The following is a 25,985-nucleotide window of genomic DNA, read 5'->3' as shown; positions in this document are numbered from 1 at the left end:
ACACTTTCACACTGACTTCTTCAGTGTTCTCTAAGGACATTTTAAGCTTTTGGGACAAAATTTTAGCCCAAATCCTGTGGGTAAACCTGTTCATGATGGCTTTATCTGCCCCTGGAGGCAATTTCCTTGCCTCATTTGCGTTGCTTATAGCGTGCAGAACCAAATCTTTAGTGAAGCTTTCAACAACTTTTACGTACTCTTCTCGGTTTTTATATATAGTGAGTACTCTTTTTGGTAAGGCCAACAGGTGTTTTGTAAATGTTGGGACAGTAATATCGTCAAGCCGTTCGCTCAGATATAAAATCAAATACTTCTCCCTGCAGTTATGTGCTTTGCAAAGATTGGTGAAAATGTCCTTGTTGATATTGGTCAGCCTTTTTGGAGATAGATCCAAATCCCTCTCGTCAATCTGAGGCCAGATTTTTTCAAGCAGACGATCGCTGATAGAGTCGGAGTTGTGGCACCGTGTGAAGTCCTTGTATTTAGACGAGGCTTTGCCTGCGGCCTCTGAAACTACCAACTGAATAACTTTGTAAACACACATCTTTTCTTCAGACAGATAATCAGATGCCAGAGTGACATCATAAGAACCAAAATCTGAATCAGACTTACGGACTGACCTATGTAGTGTTTTCTTCACAGGCTTTTCCAGGGGGGAAGCTTCTATGTTGTCCAAGTCTTTTGTATCAGCTGAGTAGTTTTTCTTCGGTTCTACTGTGGCTGCGGTGAGGGTTTGAGGAGGAAACCTCTGGGATGACACAGACGCTTCTTCCTCAGATGACTCACAGCTGAAACCTATTAAAATATCTGGATATATGCAAGGTGGTGCAGGTACACGATGCAGTGTTAGAATTTCTCTGTTTTCACTGTCACCTGTGGATGTTTCATCAAGACTGCTCTCCTCTGCAGTCAAATGCAGCTTGAGGTTTTTTGAGTCTGAAGAGTCCTCCAGTCCTGGAGTTTCTGTTTCTTCATTATCACCGTGGTCATCTACAGAAATTTCTTTCAGGATGCTGTCCTTTGCTCCTGTTTCTTCTGTTTTCTCAGGGGACTCTGTGTGCACTGAGTGAAGAGAAGGCTCATTAGTCTGCGTGGACATTGCATCTCCCTTCTCCACGGTTGTGTCCATTGCATCCACTAACATGGAACAAAGTTTCAACATGTCTTTCAGCAAAGTGGAAGGCAGCTCAGTGTTGCAGTACTCTGGGTTGAACTGCAGAGATTGCCACTGTGGTACAATTGTACCAAAAAAGTGGTCACTTAAGGACTTCCATGTTTCCACTGAGGTGTTACTGTGTGGAGTTGTCATGTTTAAGTTTGTATTACTATTTCTCTGACTCTGAAATGTAGAAGAGGAAATAAATTGTTGGCTGGTTGGAGTTGGACTAGGCATGTGTGCTCTTTGTAAACCAAATGCTTGAGAGTCTGGACGGCTCCTTTATATAGGTTTAAGCCCCGCCCACGTTCGGCTGCAGCCACTGTGACGTCATCCACTTTCCTTTGAAGTTGAACCTTCAAAGGTTTGGGGGCGGGGTTTAAGCTAATCTCTGACACAGCTGCATGACATTTAAATGGCATAAACTATTAATTAGCGTGGGTGGTGATTGTTCTTTTACTTTTCATATTCCGTATGTTTTTTGGCATCTATCTCCGTTCAACTTAGAAAAACCATTCAACCACCGTTAGATTCCTCTTCTTTTGGACATGACTGCTTGTATTTTTCTCATTTTTAACTTTTATATTTTTTAAATTATTCAACTTCCTTCAACAAATATTTATGATGTATTTCAGTGGGGAAACCCTTCAAATCCTCATTCAAGTTACTCCCCTTTCAACTGTATCTACCTTCACATACGTTGACCTAGAACCACCTTTCAAACTTTAAAACAAAGCCAAGACATTGAACTATTCAACTGGTATTTATCTTTTCAATATTGTTTATACTTTTTCTTCAGCTCTACTTTAAGTTTCATGCCTTTTTTTCACCTGTTTCAGAGTTTATAATGGTTGTGTGTGGGACGGAATGTTGGAGGAGACAGGTCAACTGCTAGAGTGGGAGCAGGGGGAAAATTTATCTTAAAATATTCTCTTTAAACTGCTGCTATGAACACAGCGTTTGCTCTACAGCCATCATTTTACCGTCAAAACGTAGCCATCGTTGTCCTCTTTCATCCAATGTTATTATTATTGTAATAGATGTTATGGTTCTTTCAGAAATTTCACCAATGCACACCCTCCTCGCTGCAACTTTTCCATAGAAACCAATGTTAAAATGGCTCCCAAAATTCATCTGAAAATCAGAAGAACAGGCTGTCTTTACGCTGTCACTACATTCATAACAATCATATGACCCCCTATGAGCAAGCCCTTTGGTGACAGTGGGAAGGAAAAACTCCCTTTTAACAGGAAGAAACCTCCAGCAGAACCAGGCTCAGGGAGGGGCGGCCATCTGCTGCGACCGGTTGGGGTGAGAGAAGGAAGACGGAATAAAGGACATGCTGTGGAAGAGAGCCAGAGATTAATAACAAGTATGACTCAGCAGAGAGGTCTATTAACACATGTTGAATGAGAAAGTTGACTGGAGAGGAAATACTCAGTGCATCATGGGAGTCCTCCAGCAGCCTATACCTATTGTAACATTCCTGTGGTGACATTTTTTTTCAACCAGGTGGTTCATGAGCCTATTATTTTAAACTAGTCTGGTTTTAACCTTTACAACAAATAATTCTAATTAAAAATGTTATCCACTTAGGCTATGTCCACATGTACCCAGGTATTTTTGAAAATGCAACTTTCACACTGACTTCTTCAGTGTTCTTTAAGGACATTTTAAGGTTTTGCGACAAAATTTTAGCCCAAATCCTGTGGGTAAACCTGTTCATAATGGCTTTATCTGCCCCTGGAGGCAATTTCCTTGCCTCTTTTATTTTGCTTATAGCGTGCAGAATCAAATCTTTAGTGAAGCTTTCAACAAGTTCTTTCTCTCACCCTCTCTCTCGCACTTTTTTTCGATGCAAGGGGCAGTGTTGAGATTTTGTTACCTCGTGGCTACACAAGCCAGGAAGTACCAATGACCGAATTTGGTAAATAAACATTTTTTTTACAATTATTATTTGAACATATATGAGTGTTTGTGTATAAATACACAAACAATACACATATGCTTTCAATTGTGTAAGGAAGTTCAGTTAACACTAGCAACATGCTTTGTAGTGTGTACGTGCTTTGTCTCTAGGGGCCACCGTATATATTTATCTATAAACATATATAAATAAAACCACTTTTTTTTTTTGCATTAGTAATTCCTTTTGTGCATAATTTTATATTGTTGTTAATAATAAATTAATTAAAGTAACAAAACAACCTGAAGTGCCTGTTGGCTATTGGAAGAGCCGGCACTTTTTAGTGAGTCGAGCTGAATGAGCCGGTTTTCTAAAAAGAGTCAGAATTTCCCATCACTAGTGTGGATAAGAGAAACTCTAAAACAAAATTCAAACTTCAATGTATATTGTTGAGTCATATTACTTAGGAAAAAGAACAGCTCCGAGAAATCATTAAAAGCTCCAAATTACCATAACATTCACGTCCATGATGAGTGCATCTTAATTTCTCACCACATCTGCACACATTTCAAGAAATCTCTGATCTTGTTTACCAGAGTTGCCAGCAAAAAATAAATAAAAAATATGGGGAGGCGAAAGACTTTGCACAGTAACGATATCTTCTGTGCATTAAATGTCTCATCACTTTTACAATATTATATGTGTAGTTCATGGCTGCACATTGGACCCATTGGACAATTTATTGCACATATTGCACATATATCTATCCTTTAAGGTTTTTCCCTCCTGTTAAACATTCTCTGGCCCTCAAGCATAAAATACAATATCTCATCATTACTATTTTCTTTAACCAGGCGTCTGGTCCAATGTTTCTTCCACTTGTTCTTACTTTTAGCTCCACCCAGTTGGCACAAACTGTGCCAATAACCTAACAGGCCTGTGTAAACCAATCACATCATGGGTATGACCGCAGTGCCCAATGAGAATAGCGCAAACCTATAGCCCCGCCGTCACGCGGTAGGTTGCATCGTACAGAAAGTCACCTCGTCGTGTCAGAGTGGGAGAAGCTACTGACAGTTAGCACCATTAGCAGCGGTCACAGTACCACCGGGAGAAGGTCGACAGCAGGATCCTCTCTGAGCCGTATCTAAATCTCACAAACAGCTTTTAAAGGTCTCTAGCTACTCGCCGAGCTAACAGTTTTGCGAGCTTGCTGCTAAGTTTCCGCTCATCTCTCGCATTCATTATCAACACCTTCATCATGGCTGCGCTCAGAGCGTCCTATCACAGGATTTTGGACAGGATCGAGCACATGCTGCCCGCCAAGCTGAGACCTGTGTACAACCACCCGGCAGGTAAGACACAGTTGACCGTAATGAGTTTGTTTGGTATTGGGAGGTGGGTGACCGCAGCCGCCCTGTCCAGCCGTGATATGGGATGAGGATGCACTGACCTTTCTGCACCGCATCGTTCAGGGATCACAGTAGCACCTCTTGCGCCGATGCCCGAGCTGCATGAAATTAATTGTGTTTGCGCTGTCAGTGTAATCTGTAACCTTCCGGGATAACGCGGGCTGAGCCAAGAACCTCGGTCTGTGGAGGAAGCCAAACCCACTTTCATTCAGTTTATCGCGTTCTGGGTGTTTAACTGTGCATTTCAATCAGTCCTTTATCACTAAACTATGTAGTCGCATGCTCGGTTTGATAAGAAAAGTAGTATTGTGCCTCTGGAGAGTGACTATGAATGTAAGCCTGATTGGTTTCATATAGTTAAGGTTGGCTAAACAGAAGTTCATGCTGCTTCCTGGTCGTAACTTGGTTTTGAATAAATTAAGCCCAACTTGCACAAAAACTGATTTTCTTCTTTTGGTGGAAGGTCAAAATCTGTTTGATTGCAGAAGTAAAAAACCCGTTATGCTCTCTGCTACTTTTTTCTGTTCAGGCTTTACTTCTGTTATTTATCTACTTTACTGTGAATCACAGATATGTTCCATTCCATCTGAAATCAGAAATGCTGACTTCCAAGATGGAAGTTTCAGCTGGAATGCCCTCCAGTCAACTTAAAAGGTTGGCCTAATTTATGGTCCACCATTACAACAGTGGACAAAAAAATTAGTAAAACTTGGCTTGTGTACTGTAAGTGTTGTGTGTTTGTGACTTAATATACAGGGAACAGACCAAGCTCTATCTATGAACGTGCACTAGCTAGTGATGAATGAATTGCTCTACCTCGCAGGGTAGAAAAACAGATCCTCGCTTTTCCGGCTTTACAACTGGCAAGTTTTAAACTCAGGAGTGACATCATGCTCTGGCATAAAACTTCCGAGATAAATGGAACAGTGACCATGTCCTCCCAGCAGCTTGTTTGGCAGTGCCTCAAAGAATAAGCAGCTGTCTCAACGTAATCCAGATGCAGCCAGCTGTTTCAGCAGCACCTCCTTATTTCAGTGCCGAATCTGCATACTTACTCTTAAAATGTAATGCATGAGTTGCATGCATCAGGGCAGCTAAAGACCCTGTGGATTACTTCTATTTTTGAATGCGGTATCCTCTTGTTACTGCTGCACATCATCTGAGCTTGGATAAAGTGGGTAATGTTTCTATTTGGTGACACCCCTCCTTCTTTGTGCTCAGGTATCCTGGATATGATCCTTGCTAAATCTGCAAATAAAACTGTTCTAACTTACTTTTTTGTGTGCCTGGTATCAAGCACAGCAGGGACACAAACACAGCTCACTTCAATCAAATCTATGCTCTGCACAGCTGAAATCCAGATTTTGGCACCCACTTGTTTTGTCCCCCGACAAATTTGCCACACACCTAACTTAAAGGCCGTGCTGAGAAAGTTGGAGGCAACAGTTTGTTCTTAAAGGGATTTGTTGGGGACAACATGATCACTGTTGTTTGTTTTTATCATGCTGGCTAACCTCTCAGAACAGACTAGATTTCCAGGAGCGTGGCCGTGCGGCACCTACACTGAGCAGAGTGAAGTAGGAGGTGTAGAATAAACTTGACTACTTTTAGATGCTCGATTATTCTTCTCAAGGGGACCCCCATAATTGGTAGCTCCATATTTCTATTTGACAGTTTTGGTGTTTTTTTGTTGTTTGTTTCTTTGTTTTGTTTTTAACGATTTAAAGATGACGATAAACTCTAAATAAAACCAGACCCAATAACAAATTTGGCCATGTCTATATCATCCTTATCCAGTGAGTTGCAATGCACACTGAACATTTCTGGTATTTGTGCACTCACCTCCCACTTTCCCTCATGAAGGTATATTTTGTCACTATTTATCAGTCAGGGTAGTATAAATACAGAAGAATCGCCTACGAGTATAACACACTATAATTAAGCAGCAATGCCCTTCAGAACACTGTGCTAAAATCTTTAGCTCTCATTTGAAGCACAAACTAAACTGAAGGTGTTTCTCGTAAGTCTTGCTTATGTATTGAGGACACTTGATATTATCTAAAGGGATCTTGGTTAAGGAGTAACTAGTGTCACTGGTGATACTGGTCTTAGATTTGTCTGAGAGGGTACTGGAGCTCCGGGATTGTCAAGGACAACTTTTCTGATCAGGTATGAAGGGGTGGAGACAAAAGCCAACTCCCTCAAAGATGATTGGCAGCCACAAACGCTCTAGTTTCTGTTTTGCCCCGCAGCGCTGCTGGGAATGCTGATTCCAGACCAGCAGCTTTTCTTCACTGTGCTGTGGCTAATTAAGTCTTTGTGAGTCTCCTCCCAGTGGCTCACAGACACCGAGTGTCTGATCTGTGACACTCAGATCCATTGGTGTGGTTTTGATTTGAGCTTTTCACTCTTCCAGAGCTTGGATGTCTTAAGCAGGAAAAACTCAGTGAGCTCAAATACGAGCATTATATTTTGAGTGTTAACAGCCAGTGCTGTGATGTCCTGATCATCTGATGTTTTCTGTTGCTGCTTTCCAGTTCTGATGTAATAACGCCACGATTGCATCAGGGTTGTTGAGGTGGTATTTGTTTGACAGGAGTTCAAAGGTGTAAAGGTATTGCTATTTTAAAAAAAAAAAACAAAAAAAAAAACTGTGGCAATGTTATCACATGGTCTTTTATTACATTAAGGACGGCAGCTAGTTGTTGCTTTCAGAATCTATTAATGTGCTGATCTCTGAATTGGTTTTGTTTATAAAGTGACATTTAAACTTGATAACTGACCACCCAAAATATATGAAAGTATAGAAACAGAACAGAACATTTTTATTATCAATCCTCTTGACACAAATTATCTTTTTGTGAGCACAGAGAGTAAAAGTCAGCTTCACAGTATTTTCCTGTGGACAAAATGTGTAACGGTGATACTGTTGGTGATGAAAATCTCCAGACACCCCTCAATACAATGTTATCGCAGTACTTCTCTCCAGTTACAAGGTTCTTGTGGTCTCTAACATTTTGCGATATGTTGAGTACTGCAGTAACTCATAGTGAGTTTAACAAATTTTTGTTAAATGCAAATTGTGTCAAAGTTTACCTTTTTCAATATCTGTTTTAGTCAATAAGATAAAGTTGTGATTAAATCTGCCATAAGACAGTCGATCAGCCTGCAACTGAATGGGGTCAAGTTGGCAATTACACGCAGTTTGTTTCTGATAATTCGGCAGTTAACTGCGATAAATCGTCAAACATCCCATATCTCCTGCTGACTGCATAAATAGAAATTCATATTGACCACTGCATTTACGCTCAGCAGCCTTCCTCTTCTATTGAAACATAAACAGAATGCAACTAGCTGGCAGCCAGTTGATGCTAGCAGGAACGTATTCAGAGTGATGGCAACATGTTAGCAGTTTCTGCATTTATAAATTAGACAGCGATTATTTGCAAACATTTGAAAATCAGAGTGGATTGAGCTGACAGCATCCTGCCTGAAAAAAGGCGACCTGTGCAATCGCCTTGCAGTCAGGAGTAGTCGTGAGTGTGCGATGTCCTCAAGCTCTGGCCAACCAGCAACCACTTATGCCAGCATAAGTGTCATATGTTTGCTTATTTAATACAAGTCTGCTCAATTAATAGGAGGGTGGTACACGAGATGATGCAGTATCACTACCAAAATATAACACTTCTGTGCTGTAGCTATTTATTTATGTGTTTTTATTTTCCACCCCTCAACCACCAGTTTCTAAATGAGCTCAAACCTGGGTTGTCATTGTATAATTTTCTATAAGAGAAACAGCCTTCATATCAGGAGCTTTTATTTATCCTCAAATGTATTGTGTATGGTTAATACTGTGGGAAAGCTGGTTACCTCTGGAAAACTAAACGGTGTGATTTTATGTTTTGTTTTTTCTGTAGGTCCGAAAACTGTTTTCTTCTGGGCCCCAGTGTTTAAATGGGTAAGTGCACATTCACCCAGCTCGTAAGCCACAGCATAAAGTGCAGACAGACTTTAAAAATATGATTTATTTAAAACTGCTACCAAGCATGCCTTTATCCGCACCTCATCAGCAGACAGTCAGCAGTTAAGCCTCTTACCCTGTAGCTCGCACATTATCTGACACAAGTAGTTCCCTTGTTAACTCTTGACTCCTTCGGATGAAATTTGTCACACGTGGCAGTTCTGTCAATAAGAAGATTGTGTTATTTGGATGTTTTTTTTGTTTTGTTTTTTATGGGTCTATAGTTATTCCAGAATATTTTATTTTTTAAAAACCTGTCACTACCACTGTGTGATTATTGGGATTCTCATTTAAAACTGACTGATCATTAATGGAGTAAATACATCAGTCTCTTCTCTACAGGGTCTGGTTGGAGCTGGTTTGGCTGATATGACTCGACCAGCAGACAAACTCAGTACCTCTCAGTCTGCAGTGCTGACGGCCACAGGTGAGACGACACCGAAACTCAAGTCGACTTCATAATGTGTCAGTTTGGAATAAACGCGTACGTACATCCAAATGGGTTTTGTGCGAGACAATGGACAGTTTAATGGAAAAGTTTCCCTGGTAAGTCTTTCTCTGGGGCTTTTGCAGAATATTCCCCTTGGGCAGAGTTCACAGCTGGTCGACACCTTTGAGTCTTTTTCTTAATTTAGGGTTTTCAGTGAGTAAAAGGTTAACTGGAAACTTAATCCTGGTTTAAACTTTGAAAGAGGTAATGCATAGTTTGTAGTTCTTAAGCTCTGCCTTGAGTTGTTGTTGTACATTTCACATCTCGTTACTTGATCTCTGTTCAGTTTTCAGGTTTTTCCATATTCATTTTTTATTTTTTATTTTTTTAACCAATCTGTGTTAAAGGTCGCCTGTTTTGTTCCACTTTTTTTTGCACTATGTCTCTTCAAACAAATCTTATCTGCGACTCTTTGGCCAAAACACAGACTCTGTCCTGAGGAGTGACCCTGGTGTACCATCAGTGTGCGTCACGTTCACTCCTCCTGTTCTGTTTCTCCATCAGGGCTCATCTGGTCCAGATATTCGTTGGTTATCATCCCGAAAAACTGGAACCTGTTTGCTGTCAACTTCTTTGTCGGCAGTGCCGGAGCCTCACAGCTTTACAGGATCTGGAGGTGTGTGAATGCACAGTAAATGATGTTTCTGCCAGTGGGTTACATGAGCTCATAATCACTGTTAGAAGCATTTTAAAGATTAGTTATAATAAGGAATGCAAGATAATTGCACAGTAGCCTTATGTAGAGTGCTTATTTCTTAATCATTACTGATATGAAATCATGCAGGCATGTTAATGTTTGACCCTAGAGTGCTGTAGCTATAGTGAATGTATAATGTAGTGTAGTCTTCATGTGTGCTTTGCTTTCTAGTGTCAGCTGAACTCTATCAGAGGAGAGTTCAATTACAAGTCAATATTTGTTAAGACCACCTTTATTCTTCAACACACACTGAACTCTCTTTGACAGCTTTCTTCTCATTTATCTAAGTAGTCTTCAGGAATAGTTCCCCAGGCTTTGTGAAGGATATTCAAATCTCTTCTTTGGACTGGGGAGGCCAGTCTGTACTTTTCTGCACTGTTATTAAATTTTGGCAAGATCTCCAACACCACTTGCTGAGACAGCAAAAACCTGTCTCAACAATGTTGAAAGACCTTCACAAAGTCTGGAGAACTATTGCTCAACAGGACTTAAAAAAAAAAATTACAGGAAAGTTTAGCTCATCGGAAACAAGTTTTTAAAAATGACTTGATTTGAGACTTTTGCACAGTAGTGTATCAGTCAAGTGATTCTTGGAATTCAGTTTTGCTACACAAACTAGTCCCTTCGCTGAGATGAGTTGCTGCTAAGTATTCATACCACTAGATTTTTAGTGTTTTAGTGAACATAGCTTCCCGGCACATCCACAATATCCCAGTTCAAGCCCAAGAGGAGACACGAAAGCCAGTCGGGGGGGGGGGATCACAAGCTATTGCACTCTTAGTGATGGTCCCATACCTGGACAAATGGGAGGGTTGTGTGAGGAAGGCATCCGCCGTTGAATCGGTGGATCCTTCCTCTGTGGTACTCCCTTGGGAAATAAGGGAGCAGCTGAAAGTATCTTTATTTGTATTCTAGAACTCTACCAAAGTAGCTTTGCACGATTTCTATATTTTATTTATTATTATTTCACGTTCAGCTAGTACTTGATGCAGCACATCAGTTCATGGTCTCTCTGAAAGTTTGAGTTCCTGTCTCTTTAAGCCCCACTTTCATCTGATTGGTCAGTTTCTTCAGCAGACATCTGAGCTCACTGGGATTATTTTATGGTCCTTATCTGAAGCTTTGGCCATAGTTAACATGGAACACTATTTTTAGTTAAGAGGCAATTTAAACTTTGTTTGTTTGTTTGTTTGTTTGTTTTTAATCATCTAACAGGTACGAGCAGGATAAGAAGGCGGAGGCCAAACAGGCTGCGGAGTCCTGAGTGTATCGACGCTCCATTGCAGCGGACTAAAAGGGAGACTTCTTATCATCTCGACATCACACCATGCTGTCTCCGTAACATCCATGCCATAATAACCATTGTTCTACCACATTAAGCCTGTTGTCCCTGTTGGAAATATGCACTTTTCTTTAAGTTTCACATTTCCTCAGGGTGTGCTGAGGGAGGGAAGGAAAACAAAGCTTTTTTTTTTTTGCTTTTTTCTTTTTAAACTGTAGTCAACACACGCTCAAGAATGGTCATCAACGCACAAATACTTCTTGTTCAACACGTTCTGTGATTGTACAGTGTTTAATTTAAGTTCATGCTTTATATCTTGCACACTTGCTGGGAGGTCTTTGCCTTTTCCATCATCGATTTTTCAGGTGTAGCAATCAGTACCTCAGGCAGACAATTCCCAAAAAAACGAAACATGTAACTCTTAGAGTTGTGTTGAACATGGTTTAAGGAATGTGTCCAGATGAAATTAAGGATGTCATTGCACTTAACCTTTTGATTTATTTATAATTTGATCATCATGTCCCACTTGAGATCATTAAATTGTCATTGATTACCGTGTAACGATTTCTTCCATTTAATGACTTTAAATCTGTGTGAACTCAAATGTTGATTTATGAATTACTTGATTAAAAATTTGCAGTCAAAACTGTATAGGAAGATACTGTTATTTTCTAATTGTGTTTCAGGAATACTTACCTAATGCAACATATTTAACCTCTGAAGCCTTGTCTTGATTGGTAGCACGTACTGACACACTAACAGCGCTCTATTATCAAAATTGTTGTTCTGATGAAGGTGTTTTATAGTTTTTGTGTAACAATAATTATTTGAGGTCTTCCCATTGTATAAATTAACCCCTGACTAATTTAGCAATAATTAGTGCTAACAATTAATTAGACTGTTTGAACAAATGGCACTTTTGAGGATTGATCGTTATGGCTCTGTGATGACTGTCTAATGCTAATAAATATGGTTTGATGCCTACAGCTGATTTAAATTTTTAGCATTGACTAAGAATAATAAGAGATCAACATTTTTCCGCACTAACATCGCTTCACTTATTACAGTGCTCCTCTAAGAACAGCTGGAATGATGGGATCCACCATTTGTGGAGGAATGTATATTTCAGGGGCCACTGTATTAGGTATACATGTTCAACTGCTCATCTAATCAGCCAATCACATGGCTAATTCTCAGTCCATTTTGGCATGTAAACATGGCCGACCTCACGAAGTTCAAACTGAGCATCACAATTTGGAAGAAAGGTGATTTAAGTGACTGTGAAGGAGGCGTGGTTTGAGTGCTAATCTACTGGCAATTTTCCTCAACCACCTCCAAGTTTTCGAAAGAAAATACACAGTGAGCAGCAGTTCCCTGGGTGAAAATGCCTTTTTGATGTCAAAGGCGAATGGCCAGACTGCTTCCAGCTGAAAGGAAGGCAACAATAATTCAAATGAAACTCAAACAGCATGACTAAAATTGGATGATAGACAACTGGAAACCTTTTTCTTAGCCTGCTGTGTCTTGATTTCTGCTGCAACATCCAGATAGTAGGGTCAATTTTGCTTAAACGACCTGAAAGCATGCATCCACCATGCCTTATATCCACACTTCTGGCTTTTGATGGTGTGATGGACCCCTCAGTACCAAGTGATCACTCTTTATAGCACCTGAGTAGTGTTGCTGACCATGTCTGTCCCTATATGACCACAGTGTGTCCACCTGGCTGCCTCCAGCAGGATAACTCTCGATGTCAGAAAGCTCAATCCAACACAAGAGTTGCATCATGGACGAATCTGCAGCAACTGTTTGACACTATCATATCAGCATGGACCAAAATGTCAGAGGAATGCTTCCAGCTCCAGTTCTGGAGACAAAATGAGATCCAACTATTTCTGTGTACCTAATAAACTGTTTTCCGTTACTCAGGCAACTCACTTTCAAGGCAAAAGATCACCCAGCATGAACATTTCCTTTTTCCACGTCTATAACAGTAAAAAAATGTTTTGCTTATGTGAAAGTTCAGCTTTAAAGTACCACTTAAACCTAGTAAGCACTGAGGATCTTTGTTTCACATGATTAACATTTATTGAATAATAATTAAACTAATCAAAATAACCATAGCTTAATTATTACAAAAGCAGCAGCCATAAAAACTTGCAAATGTCCTTCAAACACTTGATCAGTCACTGAATCATTTCTGAGTCACCAGGAAGAGCTTTGCTCCATTTGTTTCTCTGACTGCATAAAGGTGTGAGCTGGGGTCATCAGTATAAACACCTTTAATTGCATAAGATGAGCTCAGGTTGAGAGGTGATAAAGATGAAACAAAAACTCCCCCTTCTGTTTACACTGTGAACTACAACTCTGTAACAGCTTCGGAGCCGTGTGATGAAAGATTGAAGAAAAAAAAAACCCGTTTAGCTCTGTTTAAAGGCAAAGTTCTGTGTGGACAGCATTCAGTGATCTGAAAGAGATCACACACCCTGCACCACCTGAGCCACTTTAGATCCCGCTCACCGGTGTTATTAGGCGTTTACAAAGGTCAGAGTAGGATGGCTATGAGGTCATTTAACTTTTTTGCCATTCAAAACAGGCTCAACAAATCTAATGAGTGAGGCAAGCCAAGTGCTAATCTTACTTAACATGTCTTTTCAGTTCATATCAGGTTATTTGTGGTAAATAATCTGAACATAATCTTATGTCTGTGTAGGTTATCAGTCATCCAGATCACAGTAGTCTCAGGAGCTTGGAAAGAAAGCAACTGGACTTTAAAGTTTAGTGAAGATGTTTTTGGGATTAAAGCAGCCTCATGGATGGAGCTGAAATTTTTTCACAAAACAAAGTCCTTTCCTTCAAAGCTCCTGAGACTACCTGAACAGACTGTTTGAAATGAAGCAGGAACAGTGGTAGTCCTGACAATAGCTCTGTTCCAATTATGCACCACTAAACCTAATGAGATCATTACTGCTATTTGTATTTACACCCATGTCTTTCCTGTTACAGGTTAACCTGGCTGCTGGGGTAAAATCTTTAGCACCATCCTGACACCACAAGCTACTTTCAGCTGTCCAGTTATTTCCCAGGAGTCACCCAGTTAATGCTGAATGTCCTTCCTGCCACAACACCAAAAGAGTTTGTCCACGACACTATGATGGTCCCATCATGTTGAAACAAAATATTCAAATACTGTAATTCATGGAACTTGGAAATGAGGCTCATTGTCACAAAAATAAATTTAAATACATAAACGTTGGGCTGCCTGGGCTTCAGTAAAGTTGTCAAATAAATACGAAAATCAGAGCATAAATGTTGGTCAACCAAAATTTTTATTCACAACCATAAACAGCGAGTCAGGTTTAGCGTTTTCCACCGACGCGAGGTGCGCTGACCTTCATGGGCTTGGCGATCTTGGGTTTCTGTGCAGCCTTAGCAGCGGCCTATGGGAGAAGAAAATCAACTAAGTTCTTGCACAAAGAAAAACTTTGAATTAAGTTGCTGAATAATCGAGTGAAGCCTGAAGAGCATGCAGTGGGGAAACTAAAAACTTGTTTTGACATCTTATTGAATAACTTCAACACAGAGCACTGGCTCTTACCTTTGCAGGTGCTGCAGCAGGCTTCTTTGCAGCCTGCTTTGCCTTCTTGGCCTCCTTGGCAGCTCTGAGAGAACAAAGAGAACCAAATTTAGTCCAAACCAATCAAAGTGACCAAAAAAAATTAAAAACAACAATTTCTTTATATAATTTTTTAATGTACCGTAATTGTCGGGCTATAAGCCGCTACTTTTTGCACAAGCTTTGAACCCTGCGGCTTTTAGTCAGGTGCGGCTTTTCTATAGATTGTCCAAGATTTTTGTGATATCGTAAGACGATTTGTTTTGTTTGTTCCGCTGTTGTACGGCACTACGTTGCCTGGCGGAAGGATCGGGGTTCAAGAGTGGTATGTTGGTCACATGTCCATCCGCCAGGCAACATAGTGCCGTACAAGTAGCGCGAAAAACAAACTTCAAAGTAGCGCTACGCGTTCAGCTGGAGTCGTGGATGACGAGCGGCGATAAACTTGCGAAAAGCAAGTTGTGCTCAACTCCACCGGTGGATCCTGACAGCGTGGAAAAGTGCGCAAACATCCATGATCACCAACGGATTTCGAAGGGCTGGACTGCTGCATGATGAAGAGGAGGACACCGCCACGGCCCTTCAGAGGGTGTTCGACTCCGACACTGACAATGAGGATTTCTTTGGTTTTGAAAGTGACAACGAAGGAAAGAAGCTGAGAGTGGATGACGAAGCCATCCTGAGCCTGTTCGTTTCCGACACTGGAGAAGAGGACTTTGGTGGTTTTAGTGCGCAGGAAGATGGTGGTGAATCACTGACTTTTCTTCTTGTTAAAGCAGTGTCACTGCACCTGAGCCTAAAAGGTAGTCCGAATCTATTTTTCTGGGTTACTGTTATGTACTACATTTGTTACTCATTTATGAAGCACAGCACATGTGCAAATATGTACCCATAACTTGTTTTTCAAAATATTAATAAAAGGGGTGTGTCTCCAAACAGCCATCTCTTTCCTGACAATTCGCTTTGTGCATATTCTCTTACATATGATAAGTCAACATTGAAACACCTGCGGCTTTTGGTCAGGTGCGGCTAATGTATGTACAAAACAGGATTTTCCCCTGATTTTAGCTTGTGCGGCTAATATTCAGGTGCGCTTTGTAGTCCGGGAAATACGGTATGTATTTGAATACTTTATTTTTAACTTGAGCATTGGTTGCTCCTCATGACCTCAGCCCTTTTTGCGCCACTCACTGTGAGAAACATGCTTTATAATCGTATTTTATTATGACTGGAATAACAAAGTGAACTTGAAGTGCTATTAAAGTGTTCACTGTAGTAATTATTTACAGTGACTGATTACACTGACAGGCTGATCAGAAGCTGTTTTTACTGAATATTTCCAATCAATGATTAAGTGTTGCAACTCTAAAGGCTTCCTCATTTTCTTGGACTAGAATACCAACAACTTTAAAAAACAATCTAAAGACGGTGGCAGCATCAGTATTTTCTTGTTTTTAATAACATTAAGCTTAAATACAGCATGTTTGTGATCAGTTCAGGTTCATAGGTGCAGCTGTTCTCTCATGCAGGAGTTCATATTGGGGGTTTTCTGACTGTTCGGTGAGTGTTTAAAGGACCAGAAGCATTCAGAGACTTTTGCTAATATCACTCAGTAATGTTAGATGTGTTCTTTGATGATAAAACTAATCCTGAAGTAATGAATATCAGGAATTTAAGTGTCTAGTGTAGCAGCAGAGTGGACTCAGTCTGCAGAATAGAATTAAATCAGGAAGTGCTGCAACACCCTGTAATTCACTTTATTTTAATTATGCTGAAGCAAGCCCCAGATTAATGTTCACTCAGATTATATTTGACTGCTGTGTTTGTGTATCAGCTAAGCCTGCAGGGGGAAACAAAGAAAATCATTTGTTTCTTGCTGTGTTACTATGAAAAGTCCCTGCAGTCAGCGTTTCAATGCCCTCATAAAGGCACTCTCCTGTTTTATTAAATTCTATTTTTTTTTTAATGAAAACTAACACAATTAAATCTCATTCTTAAAAATATGAAACCAATAAAATGCCCAATGCAACCTCTGGGCAAGTCGGCCAATATCGTCTACACTGGATTCTAATCCAACCCTTCTTTATTCCGAATAATACTCTGACACAATTTTATCACCTTCAAGATCACAAGACTAAAAAAAAAAAAAAGACAAAAAAAATAAATAAAAAAAGAGGTACACAGGGTACTTTGTCCTCTTACCTGATGGCCTGCTCCCTCTGGGCCTTGCGGACCTCGGGCTTCTGGTTCCTCTTGGCCATGATCTCAGCCAGGGAGGCGCCAGTGATGGCCCTCGTGAATTTCACTGCACGGCGGGTACGCTTCTTTGCCACCTCTTCCTGTTAAAAAAAAAAATACAATACATTGGTTTACTTAAAAAAATAATGGTTTTTCATGTTAGTCACAAAGAAATGAGTGGCTAATCTATCTGAAAGGAAATGTGTCTACATATTTACTCTAGTCTACACCGCCAAAGGGGTGGTTGCAGTCATAAATGAACAGTTATTAACCAATTTTCTCAAACTGCCATCTAAGGCATGGCAAAATCAGTATTAAAGCATGTGTCTAGCCATCCAACAAGTCAGTTTTGCGTGTTTTCTGATGCATCACCATCCATAGGAACCGTAACAGTCAAAAGCTGTAACCATGAAAATCTAAAAACCTGAGATAAATTGAGTAAAATACGTTGTCATGCTACAGCAATGGTGAGTAACAGAAGTTTTAATAACTCAGCATATTGTAAACAAAACACATTTCTTATGTTTGCCTTTAAATTTCACAAAGCCAACACCAAATCCTTGAACTACTTTAACAGGACTACACACAATCCATCCACAGGTAGCAACTGTCAGCATGTTGGAGAGTTTGGAGGCTGACCGATGAGAATATGTCTGCAAAGACGTCAAAGGCCAGTACTATGATCTCCAGATATTCTGTGGCTGCAGGTGTGGAGTGAGCGCTGCTGCTCAGTCTGCAAAACACAGTTGAGCAACAACACGTAACACGGACCAACACCGTGCACACCATCCACCCGCAGCCAGTCTGATGTATAAATTGGAGCTTGAGTAAATGTGACGATCTACTTTTATATCTAATAGCTAAGATTAGTTTATCTGTTTCACAAATGACCAGTATCAACACAGCAATTAACTGCTGGACCCACAAAGTCTGTCTGCCATGGAAAAATAGCTACATTTTCACTTCAGTCTCCTTGTAAACAAATATAAATGATGAACTCATATACAGGATTGTACTTACAGACTGGCCCTTCTTGTGCTTGCGTCTGTACAGCACAGTCCAGTTGATCTGTCTGGGGTTCCTCTTGGCCAGGAAGGCAGACTCGCACTTGGCATTCAAAAACTGGAACACCTAACAAAGACAAAAATAAATAATTAAATAACCGAATGTTACTCATGTCTGCCTTTAATTACGACAATTACACCCTGTACTATCCACCTGAGCTACAAACTGACTTTGGATGCTGACAGCAGTCTGTCATATGTGACAAAACTGAATCTAAAGCACACCTTGCATTGTGGAACTGTTCACAAGTATCATAAACTTGATACATAACGAAATTTAACTGCATTAATTATAAGTAGTAGGCAACAGCTCAGGACAGAGCCACATTTTGAGTGAAGCTACATACTTATGCATCTTGTTTTCTCCTAGATGTACTTACACAAATAAATGACACTTTATCTAAAACACCTGTAGGCTCTTTTCAGAACAAGTCACAGTCAACAGAGCCTATAGGTCTCTATGACTGTTATCTATCATAATACTATCGCAGTCAAATACACCCGTGTGGCTGAACCTAAAAATGCTATCGTTTAGCTGCTAACATTAGCGGGTTATACAGGACTCAATTGGGCCCGTTGTGAGTGTGTCTTTCAATAGACAAATTTTAAATCACATTCACAGGGGATATTTAATGCTGAGCCGGTAAAGTGATCTTCATAAAATAGTTTTGGGACAGAGCGAGAAGAAACCGGTGTCGGACTTTGCCAGCTAGTTACCTTCCCGTCTATCCTGGCGTATCGGCGGCCATGGCCGGGGTATATTTTATACCCGCTGAAACTGCACAACTCGACCCTGAAAACGACAAATACAGATCATCAGCGAAAGAGAACCGTACATAGTTTCTTTCAATGCACTTATCATCCTTAAAGTATTTATTTAAATACTGAGATGGCATTTGATAGCATTGCATACACTCACTTCATGATGGCTACGAGAGGGCACAAAACCGGAAAGAAAGATGACGGATGCGGAAACGGAATTTACTGACTACGAGATTGATATTTGTGAACAAATTTAAAAATTCTGACCGTTAATGTTTCAGTAATGCTTTAAAATCAGTGAACCTATACGATATATTTTTTTCTATTATAAAAATATTTTAGTCAAATTTATACATTGACCAGCAGCACAATGGTGACGTCACATTTAGACGGTTGCCTAGCAAGCAATTAGCTAGCTGCTCTTGGCTTAATAATACACAACAGCAGCGTATTAAACACTCTAAAATGAAATATGAGATAACTATGGTCACTTCAGACGCATTTTTCCTATTAACGTTAATGTTTCCCTTCTTTATTCTTTGCTTAAATCTGGCTGGCGCGTTTCAGCAACCTTAGCGCGCTGTAGGATAATTGTAGTCTTTTCGACTTCCATAGACGCAACGTTGCAAGGGGCGAGACATCCTTTATGAACTACAAATCCCAGAGCCCCTCGATTACGCAGTTTGACAACACACAGACGCTTCTTGTCTTTCCTACTACAGCTAACGCTAGCTGTGGTCTGGGTCGATAGGATGGGTGTATCAGATTTACAGTTTGATAGAAATGCTGGTAAGTAGTCGGTCATCTATTTTAGTCAAACATATTAATATTCCTTTGAAAGGTAGCCCATAGGAAGATGTTTCTCACCGGCGGAGGTTAACGGGAGAACACTACAGAGTGCTGTCGTTAGCTAGTTCACCTTTCATGAGCATTAAAACATCACGCGTCAGTCCTTTTCTGGCATATTTGTAAATTAAGTTTTAGCAAAGTTTTCCGAAACCTTAAACATGAAACCAGGTTGTCTGGGACAAATTTAGGTTCTGCAGGTGTTGACAGACAGGCACACTGGGCAGAGGCTTGATTTCTTGACCTTCTTAGCCTTCAAATGACAGTGATCAATAGAAGATTATGTAAACTAATTCAGGGGACTTGCCAGAAACTGTAACTAAGATTTTTATTTTATTTTTTTTTGCATGGTAGGTTGCTAGTTGTTACAGTTCTATACCCATTCATAAGCTATTATAGTAGTCTGGGTAGCCCATAATTAACCCATCACCACCCTCTAGTAGAGTACAAGAGGGGTAGCCTACAAAAACTGACCAAAATTTGGGATTTGGGAAAAAGGTTCAGGTTCAAGATAAGCCTAATGCTGTTGACTTATGAGATATACTTAATGTGCATGACTGATTTCACAAGATATCTTTATGGAAAACCAAGACCCACATTGTGCTTTTTAAGTCTGCTGAATCTCTTTATCCTGCCAGGACCTGTGGTGGATCTTTCAGCCCGAGGTATGCAGAAGTTGGAGCCCAGTTTCACCTGCTCAGAAGAGACTCACACTCTCATCCTGGACGGGAACAACATCATGAAGCTGGACCACCTAGAAAGGAATCCAGGCCTTCAGCAGGTAACAAACCCTTTAGTTTAAAATTTTCTTCATAATCTCCCCAGCCATTAGAGTCCAGATACCACACACCAGTTCATGATTTGATGTCTTTTCTTTCTTTTCCTTCTTTAGCTGTCTGTAGCCAGTAATCGTCTGGTGAGAATGATGGGTGTGTCTCGGCTGACAGAGTTGAGAGTCCTAAATCTTCCCAATAACAGTATAGGCTACATTGAGGGGCTGAGAGATCTGCCTCACCTAAAGTGGCTCAACCTCTCTGGCAACAATATTAAGGTGAGGATATGAGATATTTTAACATCCTTTACACAGATCCTGTAATTTACTGACAGCAAATTCAGTCCATGTGTAATGACAAATATTTAATCCACTGTGCAATCTTTCACACAGGTCATTGAGCAACTTAACAACTGTGTCTCTCTTCAACACTTGGATCTGTCTGACAATAACATATCTGCCATTGGTGATCTGACCAAACTGGTGGCACTAAAGGTCAGTGTGCTGAGACCTCTGAATATATGCTCAGACTAGCCCTATATTAATGGTATTGTTGATTTTCTTGACGGCATCATTTTCTGTCAATGTTGCAGACTCTGTTACTTCACGGAAACAGCATCACAACACTCCGAACTGTCCCCGCTCACCTTCCTGCCCAATTATCTATTCTCTCCCTGGCAGAAAATGAGATTAGGGATCTTAATGAAGTAATTATGTTCTCCCTTATTTAATACAGTCACACTGGTTATATTAAAATTACCTAATATTACTATGACTGACTATAAACTGATTACTCCAGATGTCATACCTGGCGCCACTTCATGAGCTGGAGCAGCTTTCCATCATGAGCAACCCTTGTGTTATGGCGACCCCATCTCTGCCTGGTTTCGACTATCGGCCATATGTCATGAGTTGGTGCCTGAGCCTGAAGGTCCTGGATGGCTATGTAGTGACACAGAAAGAGGGGTGTGTATATTCTCGTGCTTAATATCATCAGTACAAAAGCATCAGAATGCCTGAGTGTCTTTTTTTTTTCTTTTTTGCTGTGTGTTATTGTTAAATTTACAGTCTGAAAGCTGAGTGGCTCTACAGTCAGGGCAAAGGTCGCTCATATCGACCAGGGCAGCACATTCAACTGCTGCAGTACCTGGCCACTGTCTGCCCTGTGACGGCATCACCTGCCATCACAGCTGAGGATGCCAAATTGGAGAAGATTCTCAGTAAACAGAGGTTGAAATCTTAATATAGATAAACTGCAAGGGAAAAAAAATCATTACCCAGTATCCACTTCTTGGTCATGGTAGCACACATCATTCTTAATCCTTCATAACTGTCTCAGGTTTCATCAGAGACAACTGCTGGAGGAGACCCGGGGAGGCTGTCGCAGTCCTCCTCGACCAACTCAGCTTGATGTGGAGAGTCACAGTCCGTCACATAGAGTTCCACAAGGGGGAGCCAGAGAGTTGAAGAATATCACTGTACCTGGACCAGCTGTTCCATCAGTCCCGCAGACAGGTAAGAGGGCTGCCTGCCTGGCACCCTGGTCCAAGACCAGTGAGAATCATGTATTTGAATTAGGTTGTAGCACTAATCGTTGATTTGTCTGCTCTCCTGTAGAGCCAGTTGTTCGGTTTAACACCTGGGTGAGCTCTGACTTTTCCAATCCGTCACTGCCCATAGTATGTCGCCCAAGGCTCAGCGAGGAACAAATTTATTTGGAGGATGTGCAGACAGGTGAGGACAAACTCAACAGTAGCATACTTTCTTCAGAGTCCACCTTCATCCCCTTCACACCTGATCTGGAGCCACGATCGACCCACTCTGACAGCGAGGACGAGACGGAGACATTCGAGCCAGATTCCCTGGCACCAAAGCACCCAGCGCAGTCCAAAAAGCAAAACGCCAACAATCCACAGCATCCACCCACAGTAGAGCAGCACGAGAGAAAGAAGCTTGAAGGAGAAGAAGTTATTTCTGCTACAGATTCAACATCTAGTGGATTGCTAGGAGTCAGAGTTAGCACTCTACAGAATGACCTAGATAGTGATTTTGTTAAAGCTGAGGTGAAAGAAGCTCAGAAGCAGGAAGAAGTTGAGAGTAAATCAAGTGTGACAGAAGCAGACAGAGCTGCAATTAAAATACAGTCCTGGTGGAGAGGCCATTACACGCGGTGCTGTCACCCCATGGCCAGAGAGGTGCGCAGTGAAATCCGTCTACGCAGGATGCAGGAACACATCCTCTTCCTGTCTGAGAAGTTGGATCAGTAAGTGACCGACAAGCAGCACTGGTGATACTCTTTCTGCGATGCATAGGTGTTAATCAGTGACAGTGAATCTGGTTTGTTTGCAGTGTGCAGAAGCAGTATGAGGAGGAGAGGCTGCAAAGGCTCGTTCAGGAGGAAGCTTTGAAGTTTCTATGGAAAGAGGTAGTTTCTGTTTAACATTGTAAGATATGTATAATATTGTTTCAAGAAATCTGTCCATAAATTCATAGTTTACGTTCTGTGTGATTTGTGTGTAGTTCCAGGCTATGCAGCAGTGGAAGCAGTCTGTGGAGCAGCAGCTGGCAGTCGTTACGCAAGCCGCCACCCCTGCTCAGATCTCATCCCCTGGACTTTGCAAGGCCACCCCACCCGTTGCTTCCAGTACCACCAACCCACCCAGCACAGATGTCTCCTTCCCAGACTCTGGCTTCCAGTTGACTTGCGATCAGCAGGTGGCGCAAGAGGACAGCTTCCTGAGCAGTGGGACAGCAGACTCTCTGAAAACAGTGCGAGCGCTAAGCCCCGTTTGTAGTGGCCTCGCTAATGGCAGCGATGGAGCAGACAGTGCAGACTGCAGCCTGCTGGAGCAATATCTGTCCTCTGTACAGCAGAGGGAGGAGGCAGAGGAGGCAGTTAGCGATAGAACAGAAACGCCACAGCCGTCCTCACCGGCATCACCCAGCAAGGTGGCACAGACTAGCTCCCCCATGGGGAAGGCAGCAGAATCAGCTCCTGGCTCTACCTGAGAGTCCTCACCCGTTAGAAAACTGTATAGAACCACTGACTGAGTGTGTGTAAATTAACACTGAGCATAAGCTTAGAGACAGATCTTTCTCTGCAGTAATCTTAATTAATAACCCAGAAAACAGTGGTCTTAGCTCTAAAACCAGATTGAAACAAGTACAGTCCTCTGAATGTAGCTCTAGTGCTTCTTTATACTCCAACACTTTGATCCGTTCTTTTATTAATGAACAATTTCCTCTCTGTGTAAAGACACTGAATGTGATGTAACTTAAGAAGGTATCAGTAAAGTGAAAGTAGAGGTTACTACCTCTGCCTACTAAGACAGACATGTTGTGACCTGTTACTTCTACTGTTTGGAAAAGTAGAAGTTGCTGTGTTAAAGAATTGCACTTGTAACGACACATATGCTTTACTATATATCTCTGTTGTTCCAACCAGTGTGGATGGCTGGCCTGCTTTGTATTGACTGCAGGTCAGCATTAACTGATAATCAACAGAAAAATGTCATGTATCCCTATCTTGTGAAAAATGTAAATAAATATGTACTTGTAATTTTCTAATTTCTATCTACTTTTCATTTTTATAATGTCTTATTTAAAGTTATTCTCATTATTGTGTGATTATTTCTTAGATGTTTAATAAATCAGTGTAAATGAATTTACACTAATTCCAGTTCATTAAAATAATCTGTTATACCTCATAGCTATAATGCAAGTACAGATAAATAGATACTTTATTGGTCTCAAGGGAATTTTTGTGCTACAGTGGCTGGATAAAGAATAAAAACAGTATAGTGTACAATAAACAACAAAGTTATACAATGAAAATTTTATACATGCCACATTGACAAAAAACTAACCAAAGTAAAAATAAAGTTTGCTAAAAAAAGAAAAAAGAACGGATTCAAAATGCTTTATGCTTCTGAGATGAATGGATCTCTGAAATTTAACAAACTTCAGTTTAGACCATGGTGATCGAGTGTTGCCTTGAAAAGCTTCTCTATCCCCCTGGCAAATAGCACACTGTGTGTTACTTTCAATTTCATTACCCCATATAGCTCCACCACACTGCAGCCATCATTATGCCAGGACACGATCCATCTTACTTTGGCTTATAAATCAGAATTAGTAGAACACAGCAGCCTATAAATTTCTGAATGTCTGTGGCCTTTAAAAGTAATGAACTCGTAACAGATTTTACTTGGAAAATAAGATTGAAAATATTTTGAGCATAAAGTCAGTTTTCCATTATTTGAAAAGTGCTACCTTTTTGATCAATTTACTCTAATGTGCTATATCACCAGTATCTTCCTCTGTCACACCGACCCTATGCATGTCCTTCTTCACTACATCCATGAACATTCTCTGTGATCCTTGTCTTATCTTCCTCCCTGGCAGCTCTGCATTCAGCATCCTTTGTTCAAATATTACCACTCTCTCTCCTCTGCACATGTCCAAATGCTCTCTTCCTTGCCTCTGTAATTTAACCTCTAGTTTTTTACACTGATCAAACATAATATTACGACCAACTGCCCAATATTGTGTTGCCAAAATAGCCCTGACCCTGGGTCTTTCCACCAGACCCTGGCCAGTGTGTTTGAGTATCCGGCACTGAAATGTTAGCAACAGATCCTTTAAAACTTGTAAGATGCAAGGTGTGTCCTTTGTGGATCTGACTTGTTTGCCCAGCAAATCCCACAGATGTTTGATTGGATTGAGGTTTGGGAAATATGTAGGCCAAGTCAGCGCCTTAAACTCATTGTTGTGCTCATCAAACCACTGATGAGTACCCTGATGAAAGAGGCCACAGCAAACAAGGAATATAGTTTCCATAAAAGGATGTGCATTGTTTGTTACCACACTTAGATAGGTGATGTCAAAGTAACATGCACATGGATGTCAGGAACCAAGGTTTCCCAGCAGGACACGGCCCAAAGCAACACACTGCCTCTGCAAGCTTGACGTGTTCCCAGGTAAGTGACACCCAGCCATCCACGATTCATCAGACCAGGCCACCTTCTTCTATTGCTCCGTGGTCCAGTTTTCACACTCACATCCTTTGAAATCCGTGGACTGACTGCTAATTACTTTGAAAGCTGGGTCACTGGGCAGGATGTCAGGACACATTGTGTGTAGCACAGTGAGAGAGTGAATGGAAATAAACAAAACATGAAACACAGAGACAACATTGAGGGAACATGAAGTAAATAACCCCAAGGAGGGCTGAACTTGTGGGCTCAAATGATACAACGGGGGCAAACAGAATCTAGAAACCAAGCCCACTTCTCAAAATCAAAACAACAATGAATTACGATTCAAAAGTCCAAAAAACACAAAACACTGAGTCAAAGAACCAGAACCAAGACACACAGGAAGTGCTGATTTTTTTTCTGCGTCACAAAACTAATTTTCTTACTCTTCTTCTTCTCTTTGTATCACTGTTATTGTTGCTGTTACAAAGGAACAGCTGAAGTATACCGAGTGGCCACCTGGGGACGCAGTAGCACCCACTCAGTCACCCAATCCACTGCAATTTCTTTTTTCCCACCCTCATCATGATGGGTGGGAAAATAAATTAATTGATTTTATTTCAATTAATTTATTGAAATAAAATTAATAAATTAATTGATTTTATTTATTTATTTATTTGCCAAGCGTAAGGTGACCTGTTCGATTCCAGCCTGGTTCTCTGTGGGGTTACGCCAGAAAGCGCATCC

General features: G+C 40.8%; 3 protein-coding genes and 1 non-coding gene across 5 annotated transcripts; 2 read left to right on the top strand and 2 right to left on the bottom strand.

Moving 5' to 3' along the window:
• Positions 1-4,036: 4,036 nt before the first annotated feature.
• Positions 4,037-11,948, top strand: mpc2b (mitochondrial pyruvate carrier 2b). Its single transcript, XM_026144383.2, has 5 exons — positions 4,037-4,417; positions 8,392-8,432; positions 8,838-8,922; positions 9,490-9,601; positions 10,898-11,948. Exons 1-5 carry the CDS (start codon positions 4,324-4,326, stop codon positions 10,944-10,946), a joined length of 381 nt encoding a protein of 126 aa, XP_026000168.1. The 5' UTR covers positions 4,037-4,323; the 3' UTR covers positions 10,947-11,948.
• A 2,326-nt stretch (positions 11,949-14,274) lies between these two features.
• rpl24 (ribosomal protein L24) lies at positions 14,275-19,339 on the bottom strand. The gene is made up of 6 exons (XM_026144382.2): positions 18,802-19,339; positions 18,600-18,675; positions 17,839-17,949; positions 16,783-16,919; positions 14,563-14,626; positions 14,275-14,404 (listed from the first exon to the last, which is right to left on the bottom strand). Exons 1-6 carry the CDS (start codon positions 18,804-18,806, stop codon positions 14,324-14,326), a joined length of 474 nt encoding a protein of 157 aa, XP_026000167.1. The 5' UTR covers positions 18,807-19,339; the 3' UTR covers positions 14,275-14,323.
• Positions 17,432-17,612, bottom strand: LOC113008545 (small nucleolar RNA SNORA23). The gene has a single exon (XR_003270037.1). It is a non-coding gene; the product is annotated as a small nucleolar RNA SNORA23 (small nucleolar RNA).
• On the top strand, positions 19,278-23,829 carry cep97 (centrosomal protein 97). 2 transcript variants are annotated; one of them, XM_026144381.2, is made up of 11 exons: positions 19,278-19,433; positions 20,129-20,271; positions 20,383-20,541; positions 20,656-20,757; positions 20,856-20,969; positions 21,062-21,228; positions 21,331-21,492; positions 21,602-21,777; positions 21,880-22,525; positions 22,612-22,687; positions 22,783-23,829. In XM_026144381.2, the coding sequence occupies exons 1-11, from the start codon at positions 19,397-19,399 to the stop codon at positions 23,269-23,271; spliced, it is 2,271 nt and encodes a 756-aa protein (XP_026000166.1). In that variant the 5' UTR covers positions 19,278-19,396; the 3' UTR covers positions 23,272-23,829. The 2 variants fall into 2 exon arrangements, with proteins under 2 accessions (XP_026000166.1, XP_080147195.1); XM_080291069.1 differs by lacking the exon at positions 21,331-21,492.
• Positions 23,830-25,985: the final 2,156 nt, after the last annotated feature.

This window comes from Astatotilapia calliptera, chromosome 16, assembly GCF_964374335.1.
Source record: "Astatotilapia calliptera chromosome 16, fAstCal68.1, whole genome shotgun sequence".
Lineage (NCBI taxonomy): Eukaryota > Metazoa > Chordata > Actinopteri > Cichliformes > Cichlidae > Astatotilapia > Astatotilapia calliptera.
This window is presented reverse-complemented; position numbering and strand designations above follow the sequence as displayed.